Source organism: Garra rufa, chromosome 12 (assembly GCF_049309525.1).
Source record: "Garra rufa chromosome 12, GarRuf1.0, whole genome shotgun sequence".
NCBI classification, from domain to species: domain Eukaryota; kingdom Metazoa; phylum Chordata; class Actinopteri; order Cypriniformes; family Cyprinidae; genus Garra; species Garra rufa.
The window spans coordinates 20,247,130-20,273,766 of record NC_133372.1 but is presented as its reverse complement, the minus strand read 5'-3'; the positions used below and the strand labels follow the sequence as shown (position 1 = coordinate 20,273,766).

General features: G+C 34.7%; 1 protein-coding gene across 2 annotated transcripts; it reads left to right on the top strand.

Moving 5' to 3' along the window:
• Positions 1 to 1,347: 1,347 nt before the first annotated feature.
• Positions 1,348 to 26,439, top strand: LOC141346947 (phosphoinositide 3-kinase regulatory subunit 6). 2 transcript variants are annotated; one of them, XM_073851915.1, is made up of 20 exons: positions 1,348 to 1,466; positions 2,390 to 2,485; positions 3,629 to 3,718; positions 4,023 to 4,114; positions 4,512 to 4,580; positions 5,883 to 6,015; positions 6,193 to 6,262; positions 10,100 to 10,283; positions 12,973 to 13,111; positions 13,349 to 13,435; positions 15,588 to 16,047; positions 17,828 to 17,927; positions 18,083 to 18,205; positions 19,856 to 19,963; positions 21,814 to 21,916; positions 22,005 to 22,072; positions 22,283 to 22,373; positions 22,490 to 22,542; positions 22,705 to 22,811; positions 24,495 to 26,439. In XM_073851915.1, exons 2-20 carry the CDS (start codon positions 2,437 to 2,439, stop codon positions 24,649 to 24,651), a joined length of 2,283 nt encoding a protein of 760 aa, XP_073708016.1. In that variant the 5' UTR covers positions 1,348 to 1,466; positions 2,390 to 2,436; the 3' UTR covers positions 24,652 to 26,439. The 2 variants fall into 2 exon arrangements, with proteins under 2 accessions (XP_073708016.1, XP_073708015.1); XM_073851914.1 differs by having other exon boundaries at positions 1,356 to 1,466; positions 2,387 to 2,485.
• The last annotated feature ends 198 nt before the right edge of the window (positions 26,440 to 26,637 follow it).

Sequence of the window (26,637 nt, the reverse complement as noted above, 5' to 3'; positions counted from 1 at the left end):
AGCCCTCAAAAAGAATCCTGTAGTGGACAAAGGAAAATTGGCTTGGTTTTCATTCCTTTTTGGCAGGTTTTTAGTCGACTTTGGGCTTTTGTTTTGCATGTCTGTCTATGAACCACAACAGTGAAACTGCTTTAAGATAAAGATGCCGAGACTGTCAAATTTAGATGTTTTTCAGATCAAAATGATCATTTTTAAAAGTATTGGACCTTTATTGGTGCGAAAAAACTTTGTAGTCTTCTCGAGAAACATAATACAAAAATCTAAAACCTAATTTCATGACACCTTTAAGTGTTTCAGAATTTATGATTAAATATTCCTTATAAAAATAAGTATTTTAACAAAAAAGCTTTCCTTCGTATAAATATTTGAAAATGTGGTGCAGAAAAAAGTGTAATATTGTAAAACCTTTCGACAACATTGATTAAGATATATACACATACATTCAGAGAGTAAGCACAGTACAAAATTAATTTACCTTGCTGTTAAACCATATGACGTTTAGCGTTTTTCAAAATCTATGACGCAACCTTAATACAAAAAATACATTTCTATAAACTTATGTCATGTTTTTAACTAGATTTAAAAGGACTGAAAGGGATTTTTTACCCCCTTTTGCTAACAATGGACACTGCATCATTGACTTTCCTAATAATCTCCACACCAGGGTTATTGCATATGTTTGATAAGGGGTTTTAGAAGTAAAGACTGAACATAAAGTGAGAAAGTAAAAGTTTCTAAGCATAACTTTTTCTCTCGCCTGGTACTAAATATATCTCAGTCTTGTGTGTGGTCCGCCCCCACATTTATGAGGACAGGATATGTGTCAGGTCCTGTCATCTACTGTCTCTCTGAGAGTGAGGGCCAAGTAAGCGACAGGAAGCCTGTGGTTCAGCGAGCTGCTTTCTGTGCTGATACAGCGCTCTTGACCCTGTTTCTCTTCACTAGTTCAATGCCTTTCTGTGCAGGATCAGGGGCTTAATCTTTGTGTGCTAGTTTTGTCGTTGTGCAGCACTAAGCTCACGCAGACCGCATTTGTGTATGCATCACATGGTGTGGCTAGATATGAAAGTTCACACTGAACTTGTCCAAAAATCCAGATCAGGGTGTTGTTAGAGTAATTAGAGTGATAAATTAAACAAACATATTCAAAGGACTTTCCCTTCAGTGTGTCCACACACCCACTATGCACGCTTCTTTCACACATTAAGCCACCCTTTTCTCCCCTGATCCTCCTTCGAAACTTTCCTCTGCCATGCCTGTCAAACTCTCTCTCTCTCTCTCTGTTTCTCGTCCCTCCCTCACGTTCACTCAGCTTTGAGTCAGAGTTGCAGTTGTCCTCAGTGACAGCCGCAGCAGTTAGAGGAAGTGTTACACAGTGTGCAGCTCTCACTCTGACTGTTTGGCCAGCAAGTTTTTATACATGTGACATATGATGTAGTCCACTGATAGTCTCACAAGGATGAAAGGTAAGGCACTAGACTTCTTTTTCTTAGACTTCAACATTTTATTCCACTAACAGACAGTTGCTGCTTACTGGAGGTAACATGTGAAATGTAATTCTGAGTTCAGCACTGAGAAACCAAGCTATCGGAAAGTTGCATAATTACGAGCTGTGTCGGCCACTGAAAAGGGCCCTTTGTTTAGTTTCAGTTATTCGGTTTACGTGCTTTTCGCACTCGTTCTGGCTTTTTGGATATTGCAGTTTTGTTTCTTCTCTCGTTTTCCCTTTCCTCTTTCTAGTTTCTTGGAAGTCGTTTCTGTTGTGACTTAAAAGTTTCTTAGCAACGGAGCATTTCCTTGCATTGCATTGCTGGTCAGTTATAAACCGTATCTGAGAGGGTGAAATGAAGGGGAAGTTTTCTTGTGTAATCAGTAGTGGGTAAAAGTGCACCTGAGGCTCTTAGCCATGGTCATGTGCAAGTGTGTTTGCTTTTTAGTAAACAACCTTAGCTATCAATTATAGTAAAGAGTTTACTATTAACACAGAGTGCATGTAATCATGCCCAAAATAATGTGATATTACATACTGTGTTTTATAAGCTCAAAAATATGCAATTTAAGTGATATTAAGTTTCAGCATGTTGAAGTGGAAAATAGAAGAGTGAGTCAGATTAATGTGACCAGCACATTAAAGGGACAGATCTGCAAAACATTTATTAACGCCTAGTCATTCCAAACATATATAGAGTTCTTTGTAAAAATGTCCCAGTGTTTTTTTTTTTTTTTTCCATCAATGCAGTCCAATGTTGTTTTGGACACAGATGTTCCACAAATTATGTTCTTTGGTGTTCTGCAGAAGAAAGTAATGGAATAACCTGATCTTTAGAAAATTTCTCTTTTAATCTTATATAATAATGTTCTGAATATATATTTGTCTTTGTGTCAGCAGTCACACTGGTGATTATTTACCTCATTATGTAAGGACCAAGCTACAGAATGGCATCCTGGAGAAATTCTAGCAGTATTCATGTTATGGACTCGGCAGGTGAGAGTTACACCATTTGGTGACAAATCACTATTTTAATATTTGATTATCTAAAATTTGGGGTCACTAACCAAATTTTGTAATGCTTTTGAATGAAGTCTCTTATGCTAACCAAACCTATAAAACATATTGTGAAATATTATTACGATTTAAAATAGCTGGTTTATATTTTAATTAGGGCTGCAAAACTTCACGATTAATCACATTCAAAATAAAAGTGTTTACATACTATATGTATGTGTACTGTGTATTAAAGTTTACACCCCCCTTTCAGAATCAGCAAAATATTATTTTTTCAAAATAAGGGGATCATACAAAATGCATGTTATTGTTTGTTTAGTTCTACCTGATTAAAATATTTCACATAAAAGTTGTTCACAAGAGAAAATAATAGTTGAATTTTAAAAAATGACCCCATTCAAAAGTTTACATCCCCTTGATTCTTAATACTGTGTTCTTACCTGAATGATCCACAACTGTGTTTTCTTTTGTTTGTTTAGTGATAGTTGCTTATGAGTCCTTTGTTTGTCCTGAACAGTTAAATTGCCTGCTGTTCTTCAGAAAAATTCTTCAGGTCCCACAAATTATTTGGTTGTCCAGCATTTTTGTGTATTTGAACTGTTTCTGACAATGACTGTCTAATTCTGAGATCCATCTTTTCACTCTGAGGACAACTGAGGGACTCATATGCAACTATTACAGAAGGTTCAACTGCTCACTGATGCTCCAGAAGGAAAAACAAGCATTTGGAACCGAATGAAAATGTGTAGACCTACATTTTTCTTATTTTGCTTAAATATCATACTTTTTTTTTTTATTTAGTACTGCCCTTCAGAGGCTACAGATGTTAAATTAACCCTGATCTTCAAATTCAAAAAGTTTTCATCCCCTGGCTTTACGTGATTAATCGTTTTCCAACCCTAATTTGAATACATTTTAAAATGCTATTTATTTCAGTGATAACAGCGCTGAATTTTCAGTAGGCATTACTTTGGTCCTCAATGACACATTTAATGATAATTAAACACATTATTTTGATCTACTTTCCAACTGACCCCAAACATTTAAATGGTAGAGTATCTCACACGTCATTTCATTTATATCAGCATTCAAATGCTATGTTGTTGGCTTCTCTTTAAAAAGTGGAATATGCTGCCGTTGAGTCCGAAATCTACCGTAGCCTGCTAACCATTATGCGAGAAATGGACACTGAGCATCCAGCTGTCAACAAAGGTATGACTCACACTTACAGATTAAGCCCAGTGACACACATACGCCATGCATGCTATATAAAGAGAAAGACAGGCTAAAACACAGCTTCCTTAAGAGCCACAATCTACAATCTAATCAGCAGTGTCATCTGTTGATGTTACATATAAGGGCCATGTCTACAAGTCACACTACTCTGTTAGCATCAGTATCATGCAACAACTGTGGTGCCAGGTTCAAGTGGCAGTTTCAGTGCACAAAATTTGTCACAGAATTTGTAGTTTGGTGTATATACTATAAGAGCTGTTGATTTGTGTTCCTTCTGCAGGGATGCTGAGATGGACATTACATAAGAAAGTTCAGGACAGTTCTCTCAGGAGTCTGGCTTTGGTGAGAGTGACCATCAAGGAACTAGAAAGAGTGAGTCACCAGTTTCTATGGCTTAATGCTTGTTGAAATATAGCAGTACAATTTCCATTTTAGTGATTGACAAAATAGTTCAAGTTCAGTTAGTGTTACATAAAAGCTACTATTGTATTTAAACGACTAGTGTTTATTATGACAATGTTACTCTACTTGCCTGAAAAACTATTTATCTGTCACTACTGTCACTAAGAATAAAGAGTTGACTACTCATAATGACTAAATAATTGACTACTAATAACAGTTAATGTACTCATAATTAATGATGATTAAAATAATTTCAACAATCAAAGGACAACTGTATGCTGTGAGGATTTATAGAATTATTTATATGAGTTATTGAATGATTGGATGGATAGAGAATAAACTTGATGTTCCTTCTTTTCATATTCAGGCTGAAAGAACTGACTGCAAGAGACATCTCATTCCTCTGCTAAATACACTCATATATGCTGTAATGCAGGTAAGAGAAAGGATGGCTACTGTTATGCCTTTTAACTTTCCTTAATTTTACTTTTAGACAAGAGATTCTCAGCTGGTTTTGAATCAGCATCCAGATATTTCTTATTTTATTTGAACTTATATGTGAACCTGGACCACAAAACCAGTCATAAGGGTCAATGTTTTGAAATTGAGATGTATACATCATCTGCAAGCTGAATAAATAAGCTTTCCACTGATGAAACTGTACAAGTATTTGAAAATCTAGAATCTAAGGGTGTGAAAAAATCGAAATATTGAGAAAATTACCTTTAAAGTTGTCCAAATGAAGTTCTTAGCTATGCATATTACTAATCAAAAATTATGTTTTGATATATTTATGGTATGAAATTTACTAAATATCTTCATGGAACATGATCTTTACTTAATATCCTAATGATTTTTGGCATTAAAGAAAAATCAATAATTTTGACCCATACAATGTGTTGTTGGTTATTGCTACAAATACACCCTTGCTACTTAAGACTGGTTTTGTGGTCCAGAGACACATATAGCATTTAGCATTAAAACTTGAAGCCATGTAAACTATGGGCTCTTATATAATTATATCAGAACAGAGCCAGTTGAAAAGCACTGTTTTAGACATTGGCTCATTTTTTTTTAGTTAAAGATGTTTCAGAGAGGAGAAGGAGAAGGAGTCTGAGGTTTTGTTCACTTGTATACACAGAAGTATAATTTCCAGAAAAATGTTGGTCCGTTCAATCAGTTTGCACCTTATGAAGAACATTTGCATTAAAATGGACATTTTGTCATCAAGCTACTATTTTCCATACAACACCTTTTTTAGGTATTTAAAGGCATAGTTCACCCAAAAATGAACCTTCTGTCATTAGTTACTCACCCTCATGTCGTTTAAACCCTGTAAGACTTTTGTTCATTTTCAGAACACAAATTAAGATATTTTTTGATGAAATCCGAGAGCTTATGTCCCTCCATAGACAGCAAGGGTCCTACCACGTTCAAAGTGCAGAAGGGTACCAAGAAAATCAACAAAATAGTACTTTTTGTTGTGCAAAAAAACTAAAATGACAACAATTATTCTCCTCCACGTCACCCTAGCACCATTTTGAAAAGTACCATGACGTAAGTGCGTACTTTCCTCTGAACGTAAACAAGGTGCAGCGCATACAAGTTTTACATCGGAGGAGTAATTAATACAAATAATGACAGAATTTTCTGAGTGAACCATCCTTTTAAATTGGATCCCATCAAAAATTGTAGAAGCCGCCAGCGTCTTGCATGACTTCCTTGTGTTTCTTTGCAGACTGCATACATACCTGATGACCTCTATAAAAGAGTTTACGATTTTTGTAAGAGGTTGTTGACTCTGCCTCAGCCATACTGCACTGTGGGCCTTAGTTATGCTGGCCAAATGAAAGCTGAACGATTTGCTCCAGGTTTGTTATTTCTTACTTTGTTACTCTCCTCAAACAAAATATGACAAGCATGCTCATCTTTCCTGATCTTAGTTTTTTTCTTGGCTTGCAGCCAAGAAAACTTATCAGTTAGTCAATTCATAAACAAGAAAAAAATGATCCCTGTCAGTCTGATGAGCATTGTTTCTTTTCTCATAGGCCTTTTATATCAGAAAAGAATACTCGCAGAACAAAATCTGAAAAATGAACACTATCCTCAGCAGGAGAGGTAAGTCAATGTCAGAGCGAAACTTTAATTTGTAAACAGTTGCTAAGCATGTTCAATGCCTTTTCTCTGAACTGCAGCCGTTTGCATGAGGGCTGTATCATTAACATTATCATCACTGTCATCACACTACTGCTAATATAGTTCAATAACCTAGAGTGATCCCAAAAAGTATTGAACACTTAAATCATATTTAAACCTTTTTTTATTTTATATAAAAAAATAAGTGGCAAATAGAGCACAAACACACACTGTATAACAAAAGAAGTTTGTTAAAAACAGTATAGTATACAAATAAGTCAGCATAAAATAGAAATTGTGTCTTTCTACCCTAATTATGATGAAATTATGATGATGAAACTGCTTCTCCAGTAAGCTAAAAATGTAGCGACTTGACTGTGTCCATCAGAATTGAATGGATCAGTGTTTTTACAAATTGGTGTTTCATGTGAGTGACACATTCCTGGAGAGTTTTTAGTTTTTATTTGTTAATTTTTTTAAACAATGTGCAAAAATAAATCATTTATAATAAACGTTATATAAACAAGACATTGTCTATTGGATTTCAATGTTACTTTAACATTAATGAAATAGCTGCTAGTGCTGGGTAAAGATTAATTGTGATTAATCACAATTAATCACATCCAAAATAAAGGATTTGTGAACATAATATAAGTGTTTGTACGGTGTAAATTTATTATGTCTATATAAATACACACATGCATGTATATATTTAAGAAAAAAACATGTTGTGTTTATATATGAAACATTTATATATAATATAAATGATATTAATTTAAATATATACATATAAATATTTTCAAAATATATACAGTATGTGTTTGTCTTTATATATACATAATAAATATACACAATACACACACATATATATTATATAAACAAACTTTTATTTTGGATGCGATTAATCGCGATTAATCATTGCCAAGCACTATGAATAACAATAGTGTCACGATTTAGACAAAACAAACAAACAACGACGGAGTAAAATGAGAATATTTAATAGTTCAATGGGAAAACAGGAACACAGGGTGGTAAACAACATCGACCGACAAACAACATGGCAAAGACACATTGATTAGGAAACACAGGTGTGGGAAATTAGGGAGGAACCAAAACACACAGAGCAGCAAGGGAGATGATGGGAGAAACCAACTAAATAGTCCAGGGGTGTGACAAATAGTAACTTTTAATAATTAAGAAAAATTAACAATTTGTTATACTTGGGTAATGTTCATTTCTGTAGGTACTGTATATAGTAATTTGTTTAAAGTTTAATAAATGATCATATAATCAATGAATGAATTCACTTATAAACATTAACAATAGTATACAATAAACAATATTCATAAATGATCCGAATAATAAATTGTACATTGTGAGTTTGTGATACCTTTGTTAAATAATTGTGTTAACAAAACACTATGTCTCAGTAGAATAACGGCTCATGAAGAGAGACAAGCAGTAATGTGATTCGCTGATATTTAACACATATTGTGTTGGACACACTGTGTTGGATATTTTCTTTTTTCTTTTTCGTTTTTAACACAGATTTAACACAAAGTAACACAAAATGTGCTAAAATAGACATAACACAAACAATGTGTTAAAAATTAACACATCCTTTTTGAGAGTGTACAGTCGTGGCCAAAAGTTTTGAGAATGACACAAATATTAGTTTTCACAAAGTTTGCTGCTAAACTGCTTTTAGATCTTTGTTTCAGTTGTTTCTGTGATGTACTGAAATATAATTACAAGCACTTCATATGTTTTAAAGGCTTTTTTCGACAATTACATGACATTTATGCAGAGTCAGTATTTGCAGTGTTGGCCCTTCTTGTTCAGGACCTCTGCAATTCGACTGGGCATGCTCTCAATCAACTTCTAGGCCAAATCCTGACTGATAGCAACCCATTCTTTCATAATCACTTCTTGGAGTTTGTCAGAATTAGTGGGTTTTTGTTTGTCCACCCGCCTCTTGAGGATTGACCACAAATTCTCAATGGGATTAAGATCTGGGGAGTTTCCAGGCCATGGACCCAAAATTGCAATGTTTTGGTCCCCGAGCCACTTAGTTATCACTTTTGCCTTATGGCACGGTGCTCCATCGTGCTGGAAAATGCATTGTTCTTCACCAAACTGTTGTTGGATTTTTTTGAAGTTGCTGTTGGAGGGTGTTTTAGTACCATTCTTTATTCATGGCTGTGTTTTTGGGCAAAATTGTGAGTGAGCCCACTCCCTTGGATGAGAAGCAACCCCACACATGAATGGTCTCAGGATGCTTTACTGTTGGCATGACACAGGACTGATGGTAGCGCTCACCTTTTCTTCTCCGGACAAGCCTTTTTCCAGATGCCCCAAACAATCGGAAAGAGGCTTCATCGGAGAATATGACTTTGCCCCAGTCCTCAGCAGTCCATTCGCCATACTTTTTGCAGTCCATTCGCCATACTTTTGTTTTTTTTTTTGGATAGAAGTGGCTTCTTTGCTGCCCTTCTTGACACCAGGCCATCTTCCAAAAGTCTTGGCCTCACTGTGCAGATGCGCTCACACCTGCCTGCTGCCATTCCTGAGCAAGCTCTGCACTGGTGGCACTCCGATCCCGCAGCTGAATCCTCTTTAGGAGACGATCCTGGCGCTTGCTGGGCGCCCTGAAGCCTTCTTAACAAGAATTGAACCTCTTTCCTTGAAGTTCTTGATGATCCTATAAATTGTTGATTTAGGTGCAATCTTAGTAGCCACAATATCCTTGCCTGTGAAGCCATTTTTATGCAACGCAATGATGGCTGCACGCGTTTCTTTGCAGGTCACCATGGTTAACAATGGAAAAACAATGATTTCAAGCATCACCCTCCTTTGCATGTCAAGTCTGCCATTCTAACCCAATCAGCCTGACATAATGATCTCCAGCCTTGTGCTCGTCAACATTCTCACCTGAGTTAACAAGACGATTACTGAAATGATCTCAGCAGGTCCTTTAATGACAGCAATGAAATGCAGTGGAAAGTTTTTTCGGGATTAGGTTAATTTTCATGGCAAAGAAGGACTATGAAATCTGATCACTCTTCATAACATTCTGGAGTATATGCAAATTGCTATTATAAAAACTTAAGCAGCAACTTTTCCAATTTCCAATATTTATGTAATTCTCAAAACTTTTGGCCACGACTGTACACCTGTGGTTACTATACTAAGACACCTACTGTATGTAAACATGGTTATTTATAGAAAAGGTCTTGTGCCATTTGTCATTTCAGAGCAATCCGTGTCCTAATCTATCTTTTTAAACTGTTGTTTATATTACTGTAGTGTTTGACAGTGTATATCTGCGTGGAGTTTCTCTGCTTACTAATTGTTCAAACCTGTACTACCAGATTTTTCTCTTTTGGAACATTTTAGAATGAGGGTTTCTAATTATCTAAAGCTGTAATCATAGCTAAGACTGAAAAGGAACAAGGAAAACATTGTTGTCAGGGCTTGTTATGAAAAAAAAAACCTAATTGTTTAGTTGGTCTAGGTGTTTCCTTTTCTAATGTTTTACCATATGACATAGATGGGGAAAAGCAGCACTGTAATTATGTATGAACTCAAGAGTTTTAATAAATTGTGCATTCAATTATTTCAAAGCCTGTTATCATTATAGCCTTTACTAAGTTGCTGCTTGTTTTGAACTGGCTGAAGTCAGCAGGAAGTTTTATCAAATAAACCTCATGTCAGCCCAGTTAGAAGTGAATAATATCCGTGTTTTTTTCTCTCTCTCTTTCCATGAATAATTGTGTTTGTGAGTTTTTGACAGCTGTGTTCTGTGTGTCTCATGTTCAGGGTGTTTGTGTTTGCGGATCCTGCAGTATTTTCAGAGTCTCTCAGCTCTGTAATGAAGGCTGACATTGAGACTCAAGGAATGTTCCGGAACCCGTTGAGCTTGATGCGCTGTGTAGTGCAACACAGTTTACAGGCGGTACTGGGAGAGGATTGTCACGGACCTTCTCTCAATGATGCATTGCAGGTCAGTGATGTTATCTTAAAAAGCTAGTTTTGGACGAGCGTAGCTGAGAAGTTCTCTAGGAAATCTCAGATCTTGAAAGTTTATTGACTTTCTTCTGTGGAACGCAATGACTTCTGTGGAATCCAGATATTTTTGGCAAGTTTTATTTATTTTGGTCTAAACAATAAAAGTCCAGTGGTATCCAAAAATAAATGGAAACAGAGTTTAAAACATTATGATGGTGCATAAATGTGATCCTGGGCCACAAAAAACAGTCTTAAGTAGCACAGGTATATTTAGCCAAAAATACATTGTATTAGAGATTTTTTTTTTTTTTGCCAAAATTAGGATATTAAGTAAAGATCATGTTCCATTAAGATATTTTGTACATTTTCTAAATATATCAACTTAATTTTTGATTAGAAATATGCATGGCTAAGAACTTCATTTGGACAACTTTAAAGGCATTTTCTCAATATTTAGATTTTTTTGCATGCTCAGATTCCAGATTTTCAATTAGTTGTATCTTGCCTAAATATTGTCCTATTCTAACAAACATCAATGGAAAGCTTATTTATTCAGCTTTCAGATGATGTATAAATCTCAATTTCAAAAGATTGACCCTTATGACTGGTTTTCTTGGTCCAGGGTCACATATTAATGCGTTATTCTGCATGACCATATTTTAGATCCCATAATCCTATCCACTTAAATTTAACAACTCACTTACTATCTATTAAAACCCATTAAATTAGGAGTTTATTGAGGCATAGTTAATAGTTAGTTAATAGTGAGAATAGCTCTCTAAACTACAGTGTGACCTGAAACGCTAATAGTATTGTATTATTGTATTATACACTGTATTATTCATAAAAAAGCTGTCTTGGTGGCCATAAGAGACAATAAAACAATAAAAACTCATACTGACCCCAAACTTTTGAATGGTAGTTTAGATCCTGTTATGTATCTGCGAGAACTGTGAAAATAAAATTAAAATTAAAAAATAGTTAAAAATTGCTGCTCTTGTCTCTTTTTGCTTTTCTTTGCAAGAAGTGTGTTTATTTAGTTGCAGACCGTCTTTACGACCACATCAAACGAGAAGCTTTTCAGACGCGCACTCCACTTCGCCTCAGCGACAGACGCTAGTCAGCTTTTAAAGTAATAGCAGCCAAATAAACTAATAACCCATCTGCTGTGATGTCTGTTAAAAGTATTTAGTATTTGATCATTTTATTTACTTTCTGTATTTACTTGCTGAAGGACACAGGTAAATAATGGGGTTATATGAAGATTTTTTCTAAATTCACTTAAATTAGAAGTTTTTAAAGTGTATAAAATGTTAAAATTGAAAGCTCTGAATTCAAATGTAATGTTGAATGGCTAGATGGGGGAAAAAATTCTAGAGACATCAGTAATACTCACTTTTTTACTTTCACTTTCAAAAATATACTGTCTTCTTGTTGTTTCTACATTAATTTGAAGAATAAATGTGAAATTATTGCAATTTAAAAGTATATTTAAAAACGTTAATGTTAGGTGGGATTAATCGCGATTAAAAATGAAAATGAAAATGAATTAAAAATGACCCTGTTCAAAAATTTACATCCCCTTCATTCGTAATACTGTGTTGTTACCTGAATGATCCACATCTGTTTTTTTTTTTGTTTTTTTTTGAGTGATAGTTGTTCATGAGTCCCTTGTTTGTCCTGAACAGTTACACTACCTGCTGTTATTCAGAAAAATCCTTCAAGTTCTCACAAATGTTTGTGTATTTGAACCCTTTCCAACGACTGCATGATTTTGAGATCCATCTTTTCACACTGAGGACAACTGAGGCACTCATATGCAACTATTACAGACGGATCAAACGCTCACTGATGCTCCAGAAGAAAAAAACATGCACTAAGAGCCAGGGAGTGAAAACAGAATGGAGAATGTACATTTTTCTTATTTTGCCTAAATATCTTTTTTTTTTTCATTTAGTACTGCCCTTTAGAAGCTACAGAAGATAGTTACATGTTTCCCAGAAGACAAAATAAGTTAAAATTACCCTGATCTTCAAATTCAAAAAGTTTTCACCCTCCTGCTTATTTTGGTAGTATCTGCCTATCTGTACATAGTTGATTTATTCGCTTTACTTATATACTCCATATGCCTATCATCCACAGTCAAACTCAGAATTCATGTTTTCTAAGTAGCATCATCAGGCTTCTTTATGAGTATGAGTCATAAGTGCAAATACTTAGACGTTACATTTTGTCACAACAACCAGCTGTAAATCAGAAATGAGCCCTGGGACATGCAACATGCCATTTTGTTCTTACCTAGTCAGAACTGTCCCTCTGCTGAAAAGTTTCTGTCAAGAGAAAGGATTAATTATTCTGAATGAAAGGAAATGGTGTGTACCTACATTTAACCTGTGTATAACAGTGTGAGTACTCTATAATTTTAGTTGTAAGACTATACAATGATGGAGTCAAAGGGCGAGCATTTATTGCAGTTCAGCATCTCTCTGTCTCTGTCCACACGTCAGCTGTCTACAGTTTATTTTCAGCAAACTCAAAGCAACAGGAAAAGACATCCACAGGACATCCCATATGTGTCTGTCTGAATTATGGCTGTATGTTTGTGTGTGCATCTGCATGTGTGAATTCATGCTGTGTGGCTTTCTGTGGAGGTGTGTCTGATTATCTGTCTGTGCATTTGTCAGGGCCAGGATGTGGAGTCGTACTTTAATGAAGTGCTTGCAACAGTGGACCAGAGCACAGATGGCAACAGAGGTGATCAGGGTCAGATCAGACAGAAACTACAAGAGTTATACTTACAGATCCTCCGTGACGCCAACAAAGGTATACTACAAAACTACTCAATTCTATTCTGCACTGTTTCTATATTCTTATCTGTACTTTCTCACAAACACAAATAAACACTCTTGACCAACTCCATCTGTACCAAAATAACTTTTCCCCCTAGTGAAAGACCTAGTTATTTTTTATTTTTTCCTCCTTTTTTGATATCCAACTTGTGTAGCCGGATCAGGAAGCAGGATTTGTTTGTGGTGTCATTGTGACGGTTTTGGGTTTCAGGTCTATTGTCCAGCGGCTCCCTGTGCGATGTTCCGCTTCCCAATCCGGAGATGAGTTTCCATCTGTGGTGGGAGGAGGAGGAGCTCTGTAAGTAGAAGTTATTTACTAAAAAATATTTTGGCAGGGGCTATTTGCACTAATAGCATTGCAAGATAATAGTGTAAGTTAGATGCTATTTACACTTAGTGCAAAAAGTGTCAGATTCTATTTGCACCTCAGTGTATTGTAGTACAGTTGAAGTCAAAAGTTTACATACACCCTGCAGAATATGCAAAATGTTAATTATTTTACCAAATTAAGAGGGATCATACAAAATTCATGCTATTTTTTATTTAGTACTGCAGATTCTGCAAGGTGTATGTAAACGACTTCATCTGTAGGCTACTTTATAAAACAGTACGCAATAATATCAACCTGTCTATTTATTAAAAAACCAACCCATAACCATCCTGAACCTGGAGATCCGTAAAGCTGTCATAGGTCTTTGAAAGACCACATCCAGTTTCAATTACAGGCCTGTTAAACACTTTATTGCCACTATTAAATACCTGTTAGTGCTTTATTAGCACATTTGAATATTGTCTCGTTTTTTAATTGAATATAAACAAGCTGATATGTATGGAAGCCTGTTTCTGCCACTGAATAAAAGATAAAGTTAACTGCGACTTTTTTTCTGAATTGCATGATATAAACTCACAATTCTGACTTTTGTTCTGAGAATTGTGAGGTATAAACTCGCAATTGCGAGTTATAAAGTAAGAATTGTGAGATACAAACTTGCAATTGCAAGACAAACTCAGAATTCGGAAAAATGAACTCGCAATTCTGAGAAATGAAGTCAGAAATTGCGTGATACAAACTTGCAATTGCGAGTTATAAAGTCAGAATTGCGAGACAAACTCAGAATTCGGAAAAATGAACTCAATTCTGAGAAATAAAGACAGATCGGCAAGATATAAACTCACAATTGTTACTATTTTTATCAGAATTGCGAGTTTATATCTTGCCATTTTGACTTTATAACAATTGCAAGTTATTAAGTCAGAGTTTTGAGATTCTGAGCACATATCCTCAAAACGGTCAGAAAAAAGTCAGAATTTATTTAGCAATTTTGCAATTCTGACTTTATTTCTCACAATTGAGTTTATATATCAATTCTGAGAAAAAAAAAGTTTGAATTGGGTGAAAAACAGAAATTTGAAGAAAAAGTCAGAATTGTGAGCTTTTATCTTGCAATTCTGCAATTCTGGCTTTTATTTTCACAATTGTGGAGTTTATATCATGCAAATCTAACTTCATTTCTCAGAATTGTGAGTTTATATATCACAATTTTGACTTTATAACTTGTAATTGCGAGTTTTTATATCACAATTCTGAGAATTGTGTGAAAAAAAGTCAGACTTGCGAGATACAAATTCACATTTGTGAATAAAAAGTCAGAATTGTGTTTTTATTTTGCAGTTCTGCTATTCTGACTATTTCTCAATTGTGAGTTTATATCATGCAATTCTGACTTCATTTCGAATTTTTATATCTTTCAAGTTTATATCTTACAATTTTGAGAAAAAAATCTGAATTGAGAGTTTGTATCACATTTCTGAGATAAAAAGTCAGAATTGTGAGATTGAAAGTCTTTTTTTTTTTTTTATTCAGTTATGGAAATGGGCTTCCGTGGATATGGGATAGAAAAAGGATACGTTTTTTATTTGAACTTGAGTAGCTAAGTCAAAAGAAAAATTGAAAAGTGAGGAAAAATTGAGTGTCCTGAACTCTCCATGCCTTTGTCCCAGCTATTGATTTGCTTTCTTTTGTTAGTCTGTGTGTGATAGTGTCAATAGCCTTTAACACTGATTGTTTGATTTCAATGAATGCATTGTTTGAATGATTGGAGACTGGTATCTTGGTAAATCTGAGCATAGTTTGTGACATTTTTAAGATATTATTTGGTACTCTAAAGGAGATAACAGTGAGATTACTAAGTAACAGATAACTGTTTACACAGTAAATTATACATATTTTTTTCCAGGAAACATAAAATGTGCTTATTATAGTACCTTCTACATTTACATAGTGACTGTTGTAAGAAATAAGACATTAGATTAAGCAACAAAAGTATTTTTTATGGTTAGATTACATAAAAATAGATCTTAGTATACAGGAACTCATCTAAACCCAAGAGTGTTACTATGCTGAAGCTATCCTTAAAACACAACATATCTTTTCATCCTGTCTGTCACAGGGAGAGAACTGGCCAAATTTATCCGTTCCGGATCACTTAGTGAAAGCCTCATGAGTTCAGAGGACTTCTATATGTCAGATTTCCCCACAGACCTCAACTCAGACATGCCTCGGCACTCTGTCATGTCGACGGATAGCGGTATAGAGCGTGACATGCAGGGAACTGAGGCTTCAGACATGGAATTAATTGGAGGAAGAATCTCAAAGCCTGAAATTACCAGTGGGCGACTCTCACGGCGTGGAGGAATTAAAGTGAAGCCGTCGGTCACCGACAGCATGGCTCTGATGCAGGACGCACTAGAGGAGACGGGCACAGCTGGCAGCAGTGGCACACTGCAGAGGAGAGCAGGAAATAGTAGTAACACCTTGCCCAAGGAAGAACGGGACTACACTGCTAAAATAGTCGTGATGGGAGATGACCGGGCAGTTGGAAGGCTAGCCAGGGCATACTACTGGTTAAGGTATGAGACATTATGGTAACACTTTACAATAAGATTCATTAGTTAAACATTAGTTAATGTATTAACTAATGTGAACTAACCATGAGCAATACATTTGTTACTGTATTTACTAACCTTTATTAACATTAGTTAACGGAAATACAGTCGTTCATTGTTTGTTCATGTTAGTTCACACTGCATTAACTAATGTTAACAAAATGTTAATAATGTATTAGTAAATGTTGAAATTATCATTAACAAAGATTAATAAATGCTGTATAAGTGCAGTGCATTATTAGTTCATGTAAACTAATGTGGTTAACTAATGAACCTTATTGTAAAGTGTTACCGACATGATGGCATCTGTTATTATTTGACTCAAAGACAAATGACATCTCATGACATTTTACAACATGAACTAACCTTACCATATCCTAATAAGATTAAATTATCTGTCATTTTAAGAGTTTTATTGAACATGACGCACATTAATAAGGTCAAAAGTTTACACCCCCCTTTCAGAATCTTCAAAATGTTAATTATTTTACCAAAATAAGAGGGATCATACAAAATGCTTGTCATTGTTTATTTAGCACTGACCTGAATAAAATATTTCACATGCAATATATTTACATGTAGTCCACAAGAGAAAATAACTGTTGAATCTATAAAAATGACCCTGTTCGAAAGGTTACATTCGCTTGATTCTTAATACTGTGTTTTTAGCTGAATGATCCACAGCTGTGCTTTTATGTTTAGTGTTTTTCATGAGTCACTTATTTGTCCTAAACAGTTAAACTGTCTGCAGTTTTTTCAGAAAAATCCAGCAAATTCTGTTTTTCCAGCATTTTGTGTATTTGAAAAAAATATGACATTTAGGCAAAATATCAATGTGTGCAATCAAAAATGTGCACATTCTGTTCAAAAGTTTTCACCCCTGACTTTTAATGCATGTGTTTGTCCTTCTGAAGCATCAGTGAACATTTGACCCTTCTGTAATAGTTGGATATGAGTCAGTTCAGTTGTCCTCAGTGTGACAAGATGGATCTTATAATCTTACAGTCATTGTTGGAAAGGGTTCTAATACACAAAAATGCTGGAAAACCAAAGAATTTGTTCTGAAGAACAGCAGGTAGTTTAACTGTTCAGGACAAACAAGGGACTCATGAACAACTATTACTAAACAAAAAAAAACAGCTGTGGATCATTCAGATAAGAACACAGTATTAAAAACTTTTAAACTGTCATTTTTATAAATTCAAAAATTATTTTCCCTTGTGAAATATCTTATTCAAGTCAGTATTTTGCAGATTCTGAAAGGGGGATGTAAACTTTTGACCTCAACTGTCAGTTTCTTGTTTTATACTTTTTTTGCATGTTTTCTGCACCCCATAATTTTGTTGGTTATACCAAATGACTTTTTTATATTAATAAGAGTTATGTAGGGTTTTTTCTTCTAGAAATAATCAAAGATTTCGACAAACTACTTAATAAGGTTTCTCTCTTCAGTAATTTCATCCATTTAATGAGGCTAATGTTATCAGTACAGTTGTCTCACCTTGTCATTTGGAGTATAACATGACTTTAAGGGGACAATATTCCTGAAAAGGACTCAAGACAGTAACATTAAAAAAGTATGGTCGGTCTATTGACGAAGCCTCTTAATTCTCTGTAATACGGAAGTTTTCTGTTTCCTTGTTCTAAGACCATCAGATCCCTAAATGCTTTCACACTATTGTGTTTAGGGTTCTGTTATGATTGAATTAAGTTTCGACAGCAACATTGTGGCTTTGATTCACAGGAAACGAGAGGCCAGAAGAAGGTTTCTTACTATGAAAGTCAACTTACAGATGTATTACATCCCTGTTGCTCGTCAATCATCTGCAGCCTCTCCTGTGAAGGTAAACAGAGTATATCTTTTCCTTCCCTTTAAGGAGAAACTTAAGCAAGTGTACTGAGATGAATACTTGTGTATTGTGCACTGTATTACTTTTGTTAAAAATAGTGTCTTCCATTTTAGCAGAACTAGCATGATCTTACATAATATCTATTTTAGGAGAATTTGCCCTCTACAAGCAATACCATCTGTGCTCTGGGCTCTTATCTTGGAATGGTGGATCCGTGGTACGAATGCAATGTCTGTAGTCTTGGCCAGATGATTCCTGATCTTGCAAGAACGGTATGTCAAAAGATATTTAGCATGTTAGCCATACTTGGGTAAAAAATATTTTTGGGGTTAAGAAGTATTTTTAATTTTAGCAGATTATGTTAGTCAGTATGGAATGAGGAAGTTTAAAAGTTTCTCTTTCAGGTATTTTTTTTTTTTCGATCATTTCCTTGTGTAAATGCAAAACTGTTCATTGTGAAAAACACATTCCTCATGCCATTTTGGCTTACACATTCATTTTTCCAAATTTGTTAGGTTGTTTGTTGCTTTGTATATCATGAAGTTTGTGAATTAATGCCGGAGTAAACTAAATGAATTGCAATTAAATTACAATATTTTAGTTATAAATTATAGTTCAAATTATAAAATAAATGCTATGGTAATATAAAATATACTTTATTTTAATTCTATTGAAAGTTTTACGCCATGTACTTAAATTTGTAAATACACATTGTAACAGTGCATCTCTAAAAATTTTTACCTAAGTGTGTTATGAAACATAGCCATGAAGGTGTACTGTAGTGACATTTTAAATGTATATTACAATGTATTATCTGCAAGTACAGTTTTTAAAAAACATATATATTTTACATGCATCTTGCAGAATAGAACCAAAATAAGAGGAATCATACAAAATGCATATTGTTTTTTTATTTAGTACTGACCTGAATAAGATATTTCACGTAAAAGACATTTACATATAGTCCACAAGAGAAAATAATAGTTGAATCTATAAAAATGACCCTGTTCAAATATTTGCATACACTTGATTCTTAATACTGTGTTTGGATACATATTCTTAAACCTGTTTGGATCCCTTTCAAACAATGACTGTATGATCTTGAGATCCGTCTTTTCACACTGAGGACAACTGAAGGACTCATATGCAAGTATTACAGAAGGTCCAAACACTCACTGATGGTTCAGAAGAAAACACAATGCATTAAGAGCCAGGGGTGTAAACTTTTGAATAGATTGAAGATGTATTTAGTACTGCCCTTTCAGAAGCTACAGAAGATACTTACATGTTTACCAGAAGACAAAATAAGTTTAATTTACCCTGATCTTCAAATACTTCTCTTCAGTGAGAGTTTAAACATTTAAACCTACTGTAATAGTTGTATATGAGGCTGCCGGTTGTCCTCAGTGTGAAAAGATGGATCTCAAAATCATACAGTGACTGTTGGAAAGGGTCCAAATATACAAAAAAGCTGAAAAAGAATTTGTGGGACCTTAAGGATTTTTCTGAAGAACAACTGGCTGTTTAACTGTTCAGTACAAGCAAGGGACTCATAAATAGCTATTGCTTAAAAAAAAATACAGCTGTGCATCATTCAACAATACAGTATTGTACCAAGTATCAAGCATGTGTACACTTTTGAACAGGGTAATTTTTATAAATGTAACAAATGTTTTCTCGTGCAGACTATAGATAAATGTATTTTATGTGAAAAATCTTATTCAGGTCAGTACAAAAAAAAAATAACATGCATTTTTTATGATCCCTCTTATTTTGGTCAAATAATCAACATTTTGCAGATTCTGCCAGATGTATGCAAACTTTTGACCTCAACTCTCATCAAACAACACTGCCACTGAATGATATCAGTATATCTTTAAATTGTAATTAATTTAAAATGCAAATTTTTTTTAATCTTCCAGTCCAGCACTGGCAAACCACAAGAATCCGACCTTTTCTTAGCTGACGTCATCTCGTACTATGTGCGCATGGGACTGCAGCCAGTGTACTTCAACCTTTACTACATTAAGGTAAGCATAAATGGCCTTTTGTAATGTTTAACGTGGTCTACATCAGCTATGATGGCATGAGAATCAGGTGAAATTTAGTCACCAAGTAAGTCTGCATATAGCCTGGGTGTCCCCATGCTGCCTTCCAGCGTGGAAACCATGGACCAAATTTTCACCTCAGATAGGGAACCAATCACAGAACGGGGAGGGAGCAGCAAGACGATGACGCCTTCTATGCGACTCACCTAAGCAGTTGCTGCGTCCCAATTCGCATACTATCCGTCCTAAATAGTATTCGAAAATAGAATTAGTATGTCCCAAATCGTAGTACGTTTAAAAAAGTATTCCAAAGATTCCCGGATGGTCTACTACTTAACTTCGGAATTCGAAGTGCAGATCAATGCACACTCTAACGGCTAATATTGCCCAGAACACATTGCGCGGTGTACGAGGATTCGATTAGAACTACAAACACGCATAAAAAGTGTTAAAAAACTACAAACATGGAGGATATGCGCGACCAACGGACAGGTAGAGAAAGGGGTTTGAGTGATAAATAATCAGTGTGTAACCTGATAAAAAATATTTTTAAATGTTATCCGCGTTATATTTCATGTGCAGCAACATTATGAACTTTTATAATGATAGGTTTGGTCGTTAAATTTTAAATGCATAATTATGCAAACACAAGAGCAAAGTTCTCGCATGAAAGACTCATGAAGGAACGTGCCTCTTCATTTCTCTCTAATATGGTAGGAAATTAAATTAAATGAAATGTAGATAGTGTTAACTGTGATGATTGACAGGGCAGTTTAAACAGTGACAGGATTAAGGTAACTAAGCAACAGAGCGTCCGTTAAAGACGCAGTTATGAAAAAGTAGTATGTCCCAAAGCTTGCCTACTATTCTGCTACATACTCAAAAGTATGTACTTTTTCTTCACAAAAAGAGTACATACTTTCAGGGCGTAGTATAAGTAGGCGAATTGGGATGCAGACAGTTTGTTTATAAGTTAACTATGGATCCAGCAAGGCAGCAAGTTATCATTCGATGCAGCTGTTCACATGTCGCGCCTAAAAACGCGTGGAAAACCCTAGGCGCGTCGCTTTCTCCTTTCCAAACCGCTCTGTAGCTTGCGCATGGAAAACGCGAGCGCGTCGCAACTGCGTCGCTTCCATTATGCGCGCGCATACCGCGCGTCTACATTTGAAATAACGAACTTTAGCGCGCAAAAGACGCGACATGTGAACGGCCCCTTAGATAGTGTTCTAAGTAGTTTAGAGTTTATTTTGAAAAAAGAGCAACTTTTGGCGTTAAACCATCGCTCTGTATACGTCAGCTACGCACAGGCGCATTTGATAGACATTCTTAGCATAGACATAATAGAGATAGACGCCACATATTGCAAAGAGGCAAATTAATGGGTGCTTCTCAAGCTGAAGGCTGCATCCTTAAACTCAGACGAGTTTAGTAATGAGTCGTTTTTATTACGTTTATTTTCGTCAATCGACGTTTGATGACTTGCAGCCGAAATATGCAGCCTTCCATTTAAGAGGTAAGTTTTGTTGAACTGAAAACGGCTCTGAATGAGGAGTCGATTCCCAGCCCTAGGTCTGGCGTTAGCCAGGCTAGTCTGCCTGTAGAAGAAACTTTTTTTTTTTTTTTTTTTGTTACTATGAAGTTTGCAATAAATATGTTTTGAGCAAAATAAGCATAAAGGATGTGAAAGCAGTATAAAAAGATAAGAATGTGTACAGAGTAATAAATACTGTTCAATACTGAGCCCCAGTTCAAGTTCAGAAGGTCAAGTTGTTAAATGATCTACAGAACTTTCTGAAATATATCATACCTATAACATCCTATTTTTGCAGATTACCTTTTCCATCAAATCCAAAGAACCTGTGGAAGAAGTTTTTGTCACAGACCTGGAAGTGGATTTTCCAGAGTTTAGAATGGCCCAAGCTATACATAAAGGTATTCAGTAACAAAATCCTGGATAAGTGAAGTCATTGCCACCCCAAATTCTTTTTGCCAGTATTTACATCCTACATTTTTCCTTTAGACACTGTCAAACAGAAGAAGATGCCTGCTGAGCTGTGCGGGGCACTGATCTCATTTAGCTACTTAAAAGTAAGTATCATTTATGCTGTCTTTGTTATTAGAGTATTTTTATAGTATCTACCTAGTCACACAGTGTGACTGTTGTTGCTGATTGGTGGGTTTTCCAGTCAGTGACATTCTTTAGTCCCAAAGAAGCATTCTGGATTTTTTCTAAAAATTAAAAATTAAGTGACCAGCAAATTTTAGTTGACCTCATTTGGCCCTTCACATTCCTTTTAGGTGTCGCTAAGCAACAGGGAGGTTGAGAGAGGGTTCTCACTCAGAACAACAGGCGCCCAGATTTCAGCAATACCACAAAACAAAACTGAAGGTAAAGTTCAAGCATTTAAATAAAAAGGTTTTTGTTTTTGGTAATCAGTTTAGATAAACATTAACTTTGACCTGGACAGTTTCAAATAAATGACTATTTTACTTTCCACTTTGTAGACCTCAACTGTCTAACGGTTACTTTCAATGATATAAAGCCAAAGAGTTTAACGGTAAGTCGAAACTACAGTATATAAACTGAGAAAACTTTCTGGATTTATTTTGTTGGGCTGTAACTGAAGCGTTTTTAGCCTGGCTAAAGTATATGCAACTTATATCGGATTCAGTTCAGATATTAATGCTGTCTTTTTTATTTTATTTTATGTTTTGTTTAGGAGGCAAAGATCAGAACATGCAATTTTAAATTGAAGACACCAGACAAATCAACTTTCACAGTGCGTTTGGACAAAGACTTTCGAAGGAAATTTATGAACGTTGAGAGGTAAGAAATCAAAGTGTTTTTTCTCATGTTACCTTTTTTTTTTTTTTAAATAAGAGGCCTATTACCTACTCTACCATTCAAAACCGTGGGGTCGATAAGAGTTTAGTATTTTCGAAAGACGTACCTTCTGCTCACCTAGGCTGCATTTATTAGATCAAAAAATGCAGTGAAAACAGTAGTATTATAAACTATTATTACTATTTAAAAAACTTCCCTGACATAAATTTTTGATTTTGAGCAATTGTTTTGATAGAGGGAAACAAGATACAATTCTAATTTCAACAGTATTTCTTCTTCAGACATTGTTTTTTAAATAAAATAAGTATCAGCTGTATATAAAGTGACCAACATTTGGTTTTCGACTTTCTTAATTCTTGAATTATAGGCATACTTATAGTTATTAATGGCTCTCAGACAGGTATGTTCAATGCAGTTATTTTGACAAGGAAACACGATACATCTCTAGTTTCAACATTATTTATTCTTCAGGCTTTACACATTTGGTTTTTTACCTCTGAAAATGTGTACATTTTAACAATTTATTCCTGGAGCCATATTGAAATTCCAATATCTTTGGAACCAAACTATACAAGGCATTAAAAATGAAGATGCCAAAAGGAAAGTTTATTAAGACCCAATATCTAAAAGTGCATTAAGATATCTTTAATAAACTTCTAAAGTGCTGTTTCCCCATTTTTAAATGGTCACCATTGGCACATAATGCAACAACGATTGCTAAAGTCAACATATTTTACTAACAGACATATTGTCTTGTTCTCAGAAAAGTGAAGTCAAAATTAAGTGAGTTTTCTGTTTGAAATAAGATTATTTTTGCTTGTTCTCAGCTAAAACTCACTTAATTTTGACTTGTTATTTCTAAAAACAAGAGAATTTTTACTTGTCTAGAAAAATCTTCTTGATGGCTGGAAACAAGACAAAAATTAGTAAAGTAAGACAAGAATTTTTTGCAGTGTGCCATTTTGCCCTCCCTTTACAAAATAATGGAATAAAATCAAAAATCTGAGCCGGGGAAGTTTTTGAAATTTGATTGATTTGACACAGAATTATCTTATTTTAATGTATCAAAAAATTGATTTATTCCTTTGAAAGCAAAGCTGAATTGTCAGCATCATTACTCAAGTCTTCAGTGTCACATGACTCTTCAGAAATCATTCTAACATGTTAATTTGGTGCTCAATTAACATTGTCACGGTACAAAAGAACAGCATTTATTTATAATAAAAAGAAAATCTGTAACAATATAAAAGTTTTTGCTGTTACTTTGGAATAATTTAATGCATCCTTGCTAATTAAAATATTACAGATAAAAATAAAAACTCTTACTGACCTCAAACTTTTGAACAGTAATGTATTCCTAAACAATTTAAAGCCAATATATACAGTATATATATATACAGTATATATATATATATATATATATATATATATATATATATATATACAGTATATACAGTGTATGTGTATATATATATATATATATATACACAGTATATATACAGTATATATATATATATATATATATATATATATATATATATATATATATATATATATATATAAATTTTTTTTTTTTTTTTTTTGAATGATGAAGATATAGAATATGAAAAAAAGAATAAATAATGATATTGATTTCTATGCATTGTATTTTTTTTTCTAACACAGCATTGAGGTTGCTCAATGTCGAGACCCTGGATATTATATTCAAAAATCCCTAAAGTCAAAGTTCATGGCAGAAGGCGACAGTGATGCTGGACTGAGCAAATACATGAGCAAAGGATTGACTCTACCCATTAACACCTTTGCTGGAATAATCGACTAAACGAACAAGGATCGGGATGGAAGCTGCTTGCTGTCAACCTAAAGGCCAGTTCTGGACTCAGTATATTATGTGTATTGTGTTTTAAACAATGCACTGTGCGGTAGTGTCACCATGTGATCAAATGATCAGCTAAGACACTTCAAGCAGGTTTTACTGCACTATATACTTTTATCTGTGAATCACAAGTTGATTGATCCAGGAAGTATTTTAATCTGTAACACAGCTAACTCACTAACACTAATGCAGTCAGGGTATTGAGTTTGTCAAAGACGTAGGATTTACTTGAACTTGTTGTCTGCTTTAACAATCAGCCTGTTCCTTAGTACACATTAAGTGCATGTGAAGGAGAGAAATCCCCACACAATGCCAACAGTCTTTCATCTGGATCTTTCACCAGAACAGTAACTGTTTATATCTGTATAGTATATCTGTATAGCATGCCATATGACCAAGTGTTTCAGAGAAACTGACATTACCTTAATGATTTGCACTTCTTTGATACTTTGTTTTATTTTTTGTCTCACTATACGTTTACATTTGGGACCTACATAAGAAGTTTTATAGCAACAAAACAAGGATATGAGTTTTTATTACTGTCTATGTGATTGATATGTGGCGAACAGCACTATTGTTACACAAAGCTTTGAAAGGTCAAGAGTGAAAGTCTTTCTTTAAAGGAACACTCCACTTTTTTTTTGGAAATAGGCTCATTTTCCAACTCCCCCCGACTTAATAAGTTGAGTTTTACCGTTTTGAAATCCATTTAGCCGTTCTCCTGTTCTGGCGATATCACTTTTAGCATAGCTTAGCATAGATCATTGAATCCTATTAGACCAATAGCATCACGTTCAAAAATGACCAACGAGTTTCGATATTTCTCCTATTTAAAACTTGACTCTACTGTAGTTATATCGTGTACTAAGACCAGTGGAAATGCAAAGCTTCAATTTTCTAGGCTGATAAGATTAGGAACTACACTCCCATTCCGGCGTAATAGTGAAGGAAGTTTGCTGCCATAATAAGGCTGAAGCAGGAGCAGTAATACCACGCAGCACATGTGCAAATGCTAAACTAGCTGGGAACTCATTTCTGATAATACTCCGCCTGCTTCGGCCATATTACGGCAGCAAACTTCCTTGACTATTACGCCGGAATGGAAGTGTAGTTCCTAATCTTATCAGCCTAGAAACTCGCAGTTTTGCATTTCCACCGGTCTTAGTACACGATATAACTACAGAAGAGTCAAGTTTTAAATACAACAAATATGGAAACTCGTTGGTCATTTTCGAACGTGATGCTATTGGTCTAATAGGATTCAATGATTCAAAATTTAGCTATGCTAAAAGTGATATCGCCAGAACAGGAGAACGGCTGAATGGATTTCAAAACGGTAAAAATCAACTTATTAACTCGGGGGGAGTTGGAGAATGAGCCTATTTCCAAAAAAAGTGGAGTGTTCCTTTAAAACAATGATTAGTGGTGCCGATATTTTGATCTGACTTCCTTACATCAATCTCTGTATATTCTAAATTATATTTTGGGGTTCTTTTCCAGAAGCTTAGATCTAATAGTTTCAGTCTTCCGGTTATTCCAACCATTTATTTTAAAGAACAAACATATAATCTTAATAATATGGCTGGCCAAGTTAATTCATGTCTATTTGTTTTAGTTTTACGGTATTTATGCCAAAACTTTGCACAATTGTTGATTTGACCTCTGTTTTTGTAAATATTGTGATTTGATGTTGTAAATACGTATTCTAAATAAATGTAGCATTTTCAAATGATTACAAAAAACTGCAACAAACTTGGGTCCTGGTTTGTTTACACAATTGCAATGTATAAAACTTATTTTTTTTGAAGAAAAAGAAGATACCCTGACGACACAAAAATTGTTGTTGTTGTTTTTGGTGACCACAAGATGTCGTCAAGGAGTCAGGAACAGCAATTCAACCGCTGCCGCTGCGTAATGATGTCTAGTTATCCA